Genomic DNA, 12,220 nt, shown 5'->3' with positions numbered 1-12,220 from the left:
CTTATTTTGAAGCTACCGTTTCTATTTCCTGTTCTACTGCTTCTGTCATCTTTCTTGGTGCAGAAGTCACAGATGATGTAAGTTGTAATATTACATTATAAAAGGTTCATGTTGATTGATTTATCATATTCATGACTTTATATATATATTGTCTCTGTGATGCTAAGTGTCTGTTTATTATTTTATGGTAATCAGCATGTCATCAAGCCAGCCGTGTGTGTTTAAATGTTTGAAGTTAATGCTGCTTATCAGTAACAACTCACTTGAGATTATATATTTGTTTGTCCTTTATCTCAGAAACTATAAAGATACGCACCACTGAACTGCACCGCCGTACTTCCTGTAAAACTATTATCCTGTAATATGACTCTGTGTTCTCTGACTGGAGACCAGTGAGCGCTCAATCATGCCAATAAACCCAGTATCAGGGGTCCAATCCCTCTTACTGTGTTAAGCGGACAGGTTAGGCTATAATATCATTGTAGTGACGCATCGCCAGTGAGCTAGAACAGCAATCTGGTTTCCATGGTAACAAATTACGTCAGATTATTACGTTAACCGTTAAACAGGAAGTAACACAGGTCGGAGAGGGGCTTTAGGCTTGATAGAAGGCGAGTATCAATGACTAACTTTCAGGGTTACCAAGGAGACGAGTCAGTCGACAGAGTCATGGAGGAAAAATGCCAAAAATGTGTTTTGCTGCTTTTACACAACTGGAACAAACTACCAGCAGAACTGAAATCAGCCCCAACTGTGAACATTTTTAAATCCAGGTTAAAAACATTTCTCTTCTCCTGAGCTTATGATTGAGCTCTTTTAACCCTTCTGTTGTCCTCAAGTCAAGGAAGGAAGGAAGGAAGGAAGGAAGGAAGGGAGGAAGGAGGGAAGAAAAGGAGGGAGAGAGGAGAGGAAAGGAAAGGAAGGAAGGAAGAAAAGGAGGGAGGAAAGGAAGGAAGGAAGGAAGGAAGGAAGGAAGGAAGGAAGAAAGGAAGGAAGGAACAGTCAAAACAGACGGGGTCAATTTTACCCGGGAGGACGACAGGAAGTTTAAAGCACTTTAATTTTAATCTTTCATTTGCACTCTATGTCCTTTTAATGATTTTAAAGCTAATCATTATTTTATGCTGCAAACTTAGATTTAATGCTCTATTCTTCCTATTTTTCTGCACTTTGTTTTTGTATTTTTTCCTTTGTTTATAGAGAAGAAAAAAACCAACTGAAGCGTTGAATGTAGGTCACCACTAATAGTTTCCACACTATGGATCCATTGCCACTTCCTGTTCAATGACTGGAATACAAACCATACAAAAAAAAAGTAGGAAACACTAACTTCCCAATCTCCTCTCACTAAGATCACTCTCCATTATTAAACTTGCATCAGGTCTCAGCTGGGTCGAATAACAATGAGCGGAGACTGATGAGCTCTCCAGACGCTCACACAGACACAAGAATAATCAATAATCATTAAAGAGAAAAAGAAAAAAAGCCTCACCTTCTTCATTCAGGAAGAGCTTATTAAACCGTAGTCCACTGGGTTCCTTCCCAATGAAGCTGTGCACGTACTCTGTGCTGTGGTCGTGAATGGCGACGGCATACTTCAGCGGTTTGACACAGGACTGCAGACAGAAGGGGACCTTGGTGTCTCCCACCGTGTGTCTGCACAAGACAAAAGATAACGGTTATCTTAAGAGGAGTCGAAGCAGCTGCAGCTTCAGTCATTAGAAATTAAACATTCAGTTCGGGTTGAATTTGGTCTTTTATTCTGAAATTTGATGTTATACTACACATTTTTGCCCATTGCGGCTTTCCCCATATCAATTAACATGGCTTTTGGTTAAATGAATAGTTAATAGTTTTAATGAGATAGTAGTTATGAGGATTTCTTTTTAAGATGTAGCAGTGAAGACCGATGGCTCTAATGGTTTTACAATAAACCCCACAGCTCCATAAAGCTCTGCTCATTTTCACTTTCAATATAAAATACATTTCAATCATTATGGCTATGTTATATTTTCATGTCTGAGGTAAAATAGGACATGATATTGTATGATAGGAGATGTTTAGTGGTGTAAAAGCTAAAAAAATACACTCTCTCTGCTCTCTGAATCATTAATCAAGGTTTAATCACATTTATTGATCAGTCAGATCAAATATTGATGCTTTTTCAACAGATCTGTGGTTTAAAATTTGGTATAGACACTTTTAATGAGGAGATTCTTAGACTGAGTCACATTGTGGGGGTGTAGAATATAAACAGTACGTAAAGGGTTTAGATTATTATCGCTCAGCTCATGTGATAATGTGTGTTTTCCAGTAAAAACCATAAACCTAAGTGACACAGTAGGCAGCAGAGAGAGTTGCAGCATGATAACAGAACAGTATGATCCGTTTCGCACCACGTTATCTTTACGATTTCCGCCGTTACACAAACATAACAAACATACACACCTGTGGAATTTTACAAATGCTTATCATCAGAGAACAAGACGATCACAACAGCTGCCGATATCATAACAACACACTCAGGACTATCCCCCTGCACTACTTTTGTCATTTCTGGGAATAATAAGGATGTTAATGCAGTAAAACTAAAACACCTGTACATGATAATGATGCAAAGGCCTGCAATAAATATAGTTATAAGGTTGAATTTATGCTTCTTTTAAACATATATTGAACATTTAAAGCTTCACAAAGGGAGCGTTTATTACACTGCGTTCATTGTATAGTTGTTCCTTTTATTTCAGTCCATCCTCAGGACATAGAGAAGTACGTTTCAGCATCATGTGACTCCTTATATTAAAAAGGATAAGGCTGACGATTTTATATATTTTTCTTACTGTTAACAAATCTCATGTTTGACTCTAAACCTAAAATGAAGTTACCTACTTTACCTACGTCATATAAATCCTATTCCTTTGTGCTACAGACCTCCATTGTTGTCCAAAAACTATTAAAACACTTTAATGGGCTAAACCACCGGGTCTTTTTACTCAGGGATATAACAAATGTTGGGTGCTCGTCCCGGATAATTGGATATAAATAGTTAATCGGATTCATTGGAGGTTTTTTGAGTGTATTGTTATCTGCAGCAAGTATTGATGTCTGGATGTCTGGTATCTTGTCCTTACTCCTGCATCTAAAAACTGCTTCCACAGATAAGTAGGTGAGTGTCCAGCTTGGCTGTTTCAGTCTTTCTATCGGCCACTTGTTTTATTATTGTGTTTACTTTTTTATTTCTGGAGTAACTCTTGGGTGGAGATCAAGTTCTCAGGCGACGGTAGGAACTTCAGGGCTCCAGAGACGGTGCCAGTGGGCCATAAAAAGAGTTTGGTCACATTAGTTTGTTTAGAAATGGCTCCAAAGATGATTAACGGCGATCACGTTTTCAGTCTGTGGAGAGTAGTTCTTTGTAAAGGGAACACGGTTCTGTTTACAGAGCTTCAGTAGCTGCTTGTGCTTCATATAACAACCTATAACTGGGTACTTAAAGGTTAAAAATGTGATCCCATGTTCCCAGCTCCTGACCAAAGCTTCCCCAGGCCTGTATTCCCTTCCCCCAGCCCTCATTATAAATACATGTTTCTATCATTTCTCTGCCTCTATCACTTCTGAGTGTCTCTACACTTGAGTTCACCTGCTCTGACCTACATACCAGATGCTAGAAAAACAAACTTTGCACCCGTCAGAGACTCTCTGCTGTGAATTTTAATGTGAAGGGCGGCAACACAGGCTGTAGATAGACACACACACAGACACACACACACACACAGATACACACACACACCCAGTATTTGTAAGAATGATGAGCTCATTGTTGGTTCGGCTCTGCACATGAGATTTGCTGACAGTAAGAAAAATGTAGGAAATCGCCAGCCTTATCCTTTAAGCCCACTTTACAAGAGGGGTTGTATTAAACAGTTTGAAATGCTATAGTTTACTTTACACTGTTAAATATAATTTCTGATTCTTGACACGGAGGTTAAATAAATAACTGGCTTGTTAACATTCCTCACTGAAACCACTGTGGGCCTCAGTGAGGAAGACAGGAATGTAAATGCACTAGATAAACATAACTGAGAAACATTAAACATCAAAAATAATAAAACCCAGTATCTCTTTAATACTGAGTCCTGTTCATGACTCCTCCTCACCTCTGTCCATCGACCGTGCAGAGAGAGACGGCCCACAGGTCAGGGTTGAATTTGGCAAGCTGAGGAATGTAGTCTGCAACCTGAAAGAGAAGCACAGAGCTGAACGAGGGTCATGTTACACCGCTGACGTCTGCCGAGGATCATTTGTCAATGGAAAGCTAACACCACGACTGTAAGAGGTCAAACCCTCATCTGACAATCACAAAGGAAAAAAATTCCACCCTCGGATTCTCATTTCAAAATAAAGTGTTTCGTCTACTTTGAGTCTTATCTGTTTCTGTTACAGCTTGTCATTTCCCACATTTCAAGGAATACCTGTTGACAACACAGTATGTTCACACTGAGCTCCTCTCCTCTTTGATCTAGCTTTTAGTCCACACATAGCTGGAGTCACAGTCGTCCTTGAAAACGCTCTACATAGCAGACAAACCTGAAAACACCAGACTCCTGTTTTAAAGGTTTATCAGACATGTTGTAATGTCTATCTATCTATCTATCTATCTATCTATCTATCTATCTATCCATCCATCTATCTATCTATCTGGTCTGGACTAAACTGGACGATTGGTGCAGACCCTTGCAGACTTTAGCAGATGAAGAAGAAAGATATAGAAAGTAAAGTTTTGGGGCTTAAGTGTCGATGTGGAAACTGAACTTTTTCTGCCTCTAACCAAAGCAGAAACTACCACAGCTTGAGATTGTATATAAAGACAGACGTAGATGTAGCGAGATGTGACGTCACCCGTTGGTTTGCGTTAGTCTGGAACCGGTTTGAAGCCTGAAGCTGCTGCTTACGGTCGAGGCCATCTTCTCTATTTGGAGCCAGAAGCTGAGCGCTGTATTCGCGCTAACTATAGCTAATTTAGCCTAATTGTGAAAACGAGCAAGTTTCAAGTAATCAGGTAACATTAAACCTAAACAGAAATATGGCAACAATAGTCCGACTTGTGGAGGAAATATTGGTGATGTGCAGCTGTCTGGATAAGACCTGCTGTCTCCAACGGAAACCGAGGTTGGGTGGAGATACGTTGTTCTAGCAAGAGTCAAAGTAACCTGAGTATAGACTTCAGTTAACTGTAATGAATCAGTGTCTACAGTTCAATAACATAATAATAGAGGCAGAGATGGGTGAAGAATAACCTTATTTGGGGAGGTAGTAAGGGTGAGGATTTGGTGAAAGGTTTAAATACTCTTGTCTGGAAGTAGACAGCAGAATTTAGTGGCATCGCAGTGTTTCACTTGACTGTAACTCTCTGTGTCAGACTTCCTGGTCTTACTTTGAGTTAACCAGCTCCAGCAAATTCCTTCACAAATTTGAGCCACTATTGGTGTTAATCCCGCAGGCAGGAAGAGCAGCAGGTGAACACACTGTCTATCAAGGCTGACAAAGCTACAATAAGTCTTCAAATCTTATTAGCAGAGTAATAAATTCCAAAAATAACCTTATTAAGAAGGCCTGAATTTAGCAAAGGGTGAGGATTTGGTTAAGAATTTAGCAGCATTATCCAATTTTTCGCTTATACTGTGACTCTGTTCTCCTTGATCAAGCTTCAATAAAAATGTTCCTGTGTGAGACTTCTTGGTCTTCTGACAAGCTTCACTTTGAATGAACCAGCTCCAGCAAATTCCTTCACAAATTTGAGCCATTATTGGTGTTAATCCCGCAGCCAGGAAGAGCAGCAGGTGAACAAACTGTCTATCAACGCTCACAAGGCTGATAGTCTACGATAAGTCTTCAAATCTTATTAACAGAGTAATAAATTCCAAAAATAACCTTATTACAAGGACTGAATTTAGCAACTGAGACCATAATAATTAGTTTTAAATAAATGATTGACTGTATATCTATAGAGAAGTTGACACTTTTTTGAATGGGAGTCAATTGGAGCCACTTGAACTTGGAGTGTCTGCACATTTTTCCTACAAACATTTGAAAGTAGTATTTAATTTACAGCTGTCAGGATCTCCCATATGATCCTTTTAACATGTCCGAGGGTGGAGTTTTTTTCCTTTGGATTGGAGCAGTGCTAGCTTCCATTGAGGATATCTAAATAAAGGGCTGATGTACATTGAGGAAACCAGCTGAATGCGGATAACCTGACGCACCAGATGGTTTTTGACACAGAAACCATCTGAGAAGTCGTCCTTTGGGAACCTTTTTTTTTGTGGAAATCATCACTTGGCAGGTGATTGGATGAACCATCTGTCTGTCACCGACTATCACCGTATTAGCTTGCGAGGCAGCTGGATTCAGGAGATCATGACAGAATCCTCACAGGACGCCGATTAGTGTCCCGTGAGGATTCGTAACTCGAAGCCTGGCATCTTGTGAATCCAGCTGCCTCACAAGATAAGACTGCAGACTGAAGCCTGTCAGACTAGACTGATGGTAATGAGTCTGAGTATGAGTATAAATAATTAAGATGACGGTCTGGAAAAGAAAAGAAAAGAACAAAAAAAGCAATCATGGATCTAAGGTCACACCTGTCCTCCAGAGAGATTTTTGGCATTCTCATACAGCTCATCAATATGGGAGGAGAAGGACTGGAAGTCTGGGATGACGAACTTCTTGCGGAAGGCCTGAGTGAGCAGGACAATGTTGCTCTGGACACACCTGATGAATAAAACCACAAATAGCATGCTTCAAATACAGTGACTGCATGCAACTGGAGAGGAGGGAGAAAAATAAAAAGTTTGTCAACCAAGTTTTCCAAAACCCTGATGTCTGACAAACTTCTATGAATGTTAATAATAAGAAGAATAAGAAGAGGCGGTTGATGAAGAAGATTCATCGTAACATATTGGTTCATTGGTTCATCGGCGTAGTATGAGCCAACATGAATCCATATAGTGATGAATGATCATTTTCAAACCACAGACTGCAGAAAAACACAGACGTAGAAGCTGTAAAAGGGTATCAATGATGTATTAACACTCAGATTAGAGCTCACTTGACCTTTAAAAAGGAACTTAAATTTGAGCAATGTATGTATATTTTTACAATGTGGCACCAAAACACACAATAGCAGAAGAAATACTGAAGGTTGAACATCCGCTACATGAATCATGGGGTGATATCTCGAATGTGTTTTGAAGAAAGGAAGGAAGTTGTGGGTTTCTGAGTGACTAAAGTCCAGAGTTTTCTTTGTTTAAGTTCCTCGTAGCTAATAGATAAACTGCAACGTAGGTATTTTGGCGTCCAGCCACACAGTGTCGACCACAGTTTGACATAAACCAACTGTTTTAATGTTTAGAGGATTGAATGAGTCTAGTGTGTTGTGTTAATGTATAATATAAAAGTGCCAAAAGCATGTTAACAAACTAGAGCTACCATCATTAATTCTCTTATGACATTTACTATTATATTATCATTATTATATCATTAATATGTTTTGTTTTTACATAATTCTTAATGTAGTTTTGGAATAATGAAAATACTACAATTACAATTATATTACTGTAGAGGAAATGAGGCATTTTGACACATCGTTGAATCTTGTTATATCAAACCACCAATAGTCCTAAATCTGGCCTTACATCACATCTATTAATATAATTACTAATAATTAGTGCATTAAATAAAGAGAAGGGGAGTTTCTTGTAATAAAAAGGTGAAATGCCTCCTAAATGCTTACTCATGGATATATTATTAAGTGTTTATAAAGAATTTAGTGAGTTAAATATGGTCTAAGTTTGAATTTTCTAATTAAAAATAAGTTCTATGTTTACTGCTGCTGATAAAAAAGGAGTTCAGGTTCTTAGGAAATATGATTAAAAAGAAAAAAAGGGCCACTGTAGTGTTGGTTTCTGCGATGGAGAGATAAAAAAACAAACACCAAAACAAGACCAGACAAGACAAGACGAAGCTCACTTCTTGAATAGGTGCCTGTCCAGCGTGACGCCATCTGTCGTGTTCTTTAAAGTTTCTTTGAGGGTTTCCATACATTCCTTCAGTCGTGGATCTCCACTGCGAAGCCCAGTGGCTTTAAGAGCCTAAAATAATAAAAACATAAAGTAAAAAACAAGCATATAACTGTTAACCCTCCTGTTGTCCTAGAGTCAAGGAAGGAAGGGAGGAAGGAAGGAAGGAAGAAGGAAGGAAAGGAGGGACAAAGGAAGGAAAGAAGGGAGGAATGAAGGAAAGAAGGGAGGAAGAAAGAAGGAAGGAAAGGAGGGACGAAGGAAGGAAGGAAGGAAGAAGGAAGGAAGGAAAGGAGGGACGAAGGAAGGAAAGAAGGGAGGAAGGAAGGAAGGAAGGAGGAAGGAAAGGAGGGACGAAGGAAGGAAAGAAGGGAGGAAGGAAGGAAGGAAAGAAGGAAAGAGGGAAGGAAAGAAGGAGTGAGGGGGAAGGAAGGACAGAAGGAAGGAAGAAAGGGTCAATTTGACCCGGGAGGACGATACGAGGGTTAAACGATGTGTCTTTTAATGCTAGTGTAGTTCTGAGGTGCAGTATTAATGCTGTGAAATAAGCACAAACCCCTCCAGCTGGATTTTATAAAAAGGACTTACTGTGAGAAATTTATGAGCAGGAATCTTTTCTTGACCTTCAGCGACTGCGTAGAAGAGCAAATCCTCCAGACTGGGAAGGATGCCTGCATTTCTCCTCCTAGGTTGGAAAAACAGACACAACAGTTTAACTAAAAAAAAGGTGCAGAAATAAGATGAGAAATACATTTTAAATAAAGAAAGTTATGTATCTATTTATATAAGTCATTGCTTTTCATACTGGAGTAAATAAACTGCATGAGATATAGAAAGCCAAAAGTAGGGCAATAATAAACATTTGTTGTAATGTTACTCAACAGGGCTAATAACACCCGCATAGAGCTGAATGGGGGTAGATTTTCCATTTGGAGGGTAAACACTGGCAGCTGAGTGTTTATACCAAAGTAGTCATGTAATAAAATATCAGGTGTGATGACTCGGAGGAAATTACTCATGTTGGTTCCTTTAGTCTGTTTTTGTTTAGTTTTTTTTTTACATATAGGAGCGCTCGAGACAGTAGATAGACTCATGGATGTATTATAAGAGCTGGATACCAGATTTAAAACAATGGCGCCCATTCAATCCTATAAGAATTGCTCGGCTGGTGCATATACGCCAAAAAAAGGTTTCTAGCTTCCGGGGCCACTGAATATACGCAATTGTTTCCCACCCACGAGTTCCTGCTCGGCCCGCAGACTTTACATTGTGATGATATCAGAGATTTTTAAATAGCTTTTCTCGGCTCGAGGAAAGTTTTACACATATAAAACCTCCATGGATCAAAAAGTCATGATAGAAAGAGTCATAATTGATCTTATTTGCAGTCTGAGGAGTCCTGCCAATAGTTTTATACATATTATAGTATGTTATTATTATTATTGCATTTTATTTATAGGAACCTTTCATAACATTTAATGAAACCTTATAAGGCACACAATAAAAAAAAAACAACAACAGTGACTCAAGCATAATAAAATCAGCAAACATTGAAAAAGGAGTAAGTGCAATAATAAGATGTCTCTTTTACAATGGTGGTCTATGGGGAAATGCTTTTTGGGGGCAACAAGAGGATTTTTTTTAGCTGCAATACCACGAGTGACCACTGGGGGAAGAACTGATATATCCTTGACTCAACATCGCAGCTCTCCGCCAATGTGCTGCTAGCTACCGTTAATTAAATAGCAATTATATCATATCAAAAGATGACATTTGCAAGGAGTAAGCACATGTGACAAAAAAAAAAGGTAACTTATCATTTCGACCGGTAAAAAATATCCTTTGACGATGGATCTCTTCGTCTTAACAGGTGAGTGAAAAAGCTAATTTCAGACGCTGTTACTCAAATAAATATAGTGTATCAGTGTAAGTATGACTGATATGCAGCAGCAGGGCTGCACTTTAGCACAAATTACAATATAACCTATTTCCACTTGTCTTGGTAGAGTAAACACAGAGCTTATCAGTAGCTGCTGATACGGTCTTATCACGTTACGTACAGAAAACATGCAGTATAAGAGTAAACATTAACTGCAGAGGTGTGTTTGTGTTCGTACAGTTAAGTGATCAAACCGTTGTTATTATGCATAAATTACAATATGCAGTGTTTCCTGTTGGCAGCGCTCCCTGACAAGTACTGTAAAGTTTAACAGCCGGAAATCAGGAGATAATCGTCTATGAACTGGCACAAAAATGGGATAAATTAGCTTTGATTATTTTTGCATCATCAACATATCAAAAAAAGATAGAGTAGTTGCCAGTTAATTAGGTAACTAACAGATTAATACACAATTTGTTGCAGCTCTACATACAGAACTTAACGCATTCATTCTTCAATAAAACAGAAATTATTCACATCCTTTAAAAAAGTCTCAACACAATGACTGATTATCAACATAGTCGCATTATTAAATTAAATTTAAGCACTCCATTAATCATTGAAGCTCTACTCTGCCTGAGATTGGACGTCACATTATTTATTTATGCAAGATTTGATTTGCTGTATTAAAATAAGGTTTCCAGTTAAGTATCATATTTCTCTTTTAGCAGGGAGGCTCTCAAGTAAAACCAGTTTAACTTGCTCCTAAAACCTGGAGCCTCTCATCCTTCACAAGTGCATCAATATTAGGTGTTGAATCCTTTGTTCATTCATTATCACAGGAAAAAAAAGCTTGTTCACAAAGAGAGAGAGATAAGTCATCCCTAAAACATGCGGCCAGGACTGCCAGTTTGGGGTTACCCTGCTAAGAGATACTGATAAAATATGTCCGAGCCCTCCGAGGCAAACTTATCCTTCACATCTGAATCATATCACAAGTAAATTATCTCAAGTTGGATGTTCAAAGGCCGATCAGAAGCCTTGACTGTGAAAATAATAAACTACTTTTCTGCAAATTTTCATGCTTTAGCAAAGTTATCCAGTGGGCCGGATTGGACCTCTTGTTGGGCCCATTCTGGCTTGCGAGCCTTATGTTTGAAACCCTTGCTTTAAAAAAGGTTTGGTCCACTTGAGAAATATCACACAAATGAGAGGCATGGCAGCTTCTCCTTTCACCCAAAGTGCCTCCACTCTTTAATCACAGGACACAAACCATCAGTGAGGGTTTAATTAAAAAGAAACTGTTGCTTTAATTAATTTATTCATATCTCGACACGGTTCATTCATTCATTCATTCATTCATTCATTCACTCGCTACACACTGCATGTCTCTTTTATTTTGATAATGCCAAACACAAAGCGCGGTGCCTCTACTACGCGTCAGCTCACAGGCAGGTTTGGCGGGAGTGTCTGGACCCCCGTTAGATGAGGCCTGAATTCCAGGGATTCTCTCGTCTTTAGCGCTGGCCGCCGGCTCTGCGGCTCTCGGATTAATAAAGCCAACATCGTGGCTTGTTCACACGCTGGTCGTGACACAGCAGCATGGAGAAAACCAGGCTCAGACACAGATGAGGCACCCACATGTTAAAAAAAAAAAAAAAACCTAAAATGTATGAATGACCAGACAAAATGTTCAAGAGACAGATTTTTACACAGCTGTGGTTGAATGGGAAAAAAAAGATCTCGTGATATCGGCGTCTGGATCTTCGTAGGCATAAATCCAGCCAATAAAAACAATACTTCCCTTATAAAGTCTAAAGTCACACCACAACATCCTTTTTCTTAAGAACATGAACCAGTAAGTAGGACTTTCAAAAAAGGCTAAAGCACATTTCCATGAGCTCCAGACTCCAAAACCAGTTTTCAAACTTCAAACTTCAAATTTTAAGTCTGGTTTAATCAAACTCTGGTTCTTTTTCAACCTCGGTGAGATTTGATTCGGCAACAACGACACCGAGACTCTTACGGACGTTCAATTGGTGAATTTGGTGCGTTTTCTTCTTGGTTTAGCACCACAAATCATGTAAGTTGTTCACTCATTGGTCGGATGTGTCTGGGGCGGGAGCAAGGACGTAAAAACTGGAAGAAAGTCCTGGGGGGTATTCCAGAAAGCGGGTTATATGGAAAACTCAGAGTATGTTAACCCTGAGATGAGGAAACTCAGAGTTATCCATTCCAGAAAGAGAGCTAACTGAAACTCTAAGTC

General features: G+C 39.1%; 1 protein-coding gene across 6 annotated transcripts in view; it reads right to left on the bottom strand.

Annotated features, from left to right (window-relative positions):
- Positions 1 to 12,220, bottom strand: part of glsb (glutaminase b) — a 65,768-nt gene that overhangs the window by 41,837 nt on the left and 11,711 nt on the right. For all 6 annotated transcript variants that reach the window (XR_008321949.1, XM_053328850.1, XM_053328851.1 and 3 more), the window contains exons 2-6: positions 8,664 to 8,760; positions 8,026 to 8,147; positions 6,639 to 6,768; positions 4,155 to 4,234; positions 1,493 to 1,656 (exon numbers count right to left, since the gene is read on the bottom strand). Coding sequence is in view for 5 of the 6 variants with exons in the window: in XM_053328850.1 (XP_053184825.1) it covers positions 1,493 to 1,656; positions 4,155 to 4,234; positions 6,639 to 6,768; positions 8,026 to 8,147; positions 8,664 to 8,760 (593 nt within the window). In the remaining variant the exon portion in view is untranslated. The remainder of the gene's footprint in view (positions 1 to 1,492; positions 1,657 to 4,154; positions 4,235 to 6,638; positions 6,769 to 8,025; positions 8,148 to 8,663; positions 8,761 to 12,220) is intronic.

This window comes from Scomber japonicus, chromosome 11 (assembly GCF_027409825.1).
Source record: "Scomber japonicus isolate fScoJap1 chromosome 11, fScoJap1.pri, whole genome shotgun sequence".
Classification (NCBI taxonomy): Eukaryota; Metazoa; Chordata; class Actinopteri; order Scombriformes; family Scombridae; genus Scomber; species Scomber japonicus.
Note: the sequence above shows the minus strand (reverse complement) of the source record. Positions and strands in the feature narration are given on the sequence as shown.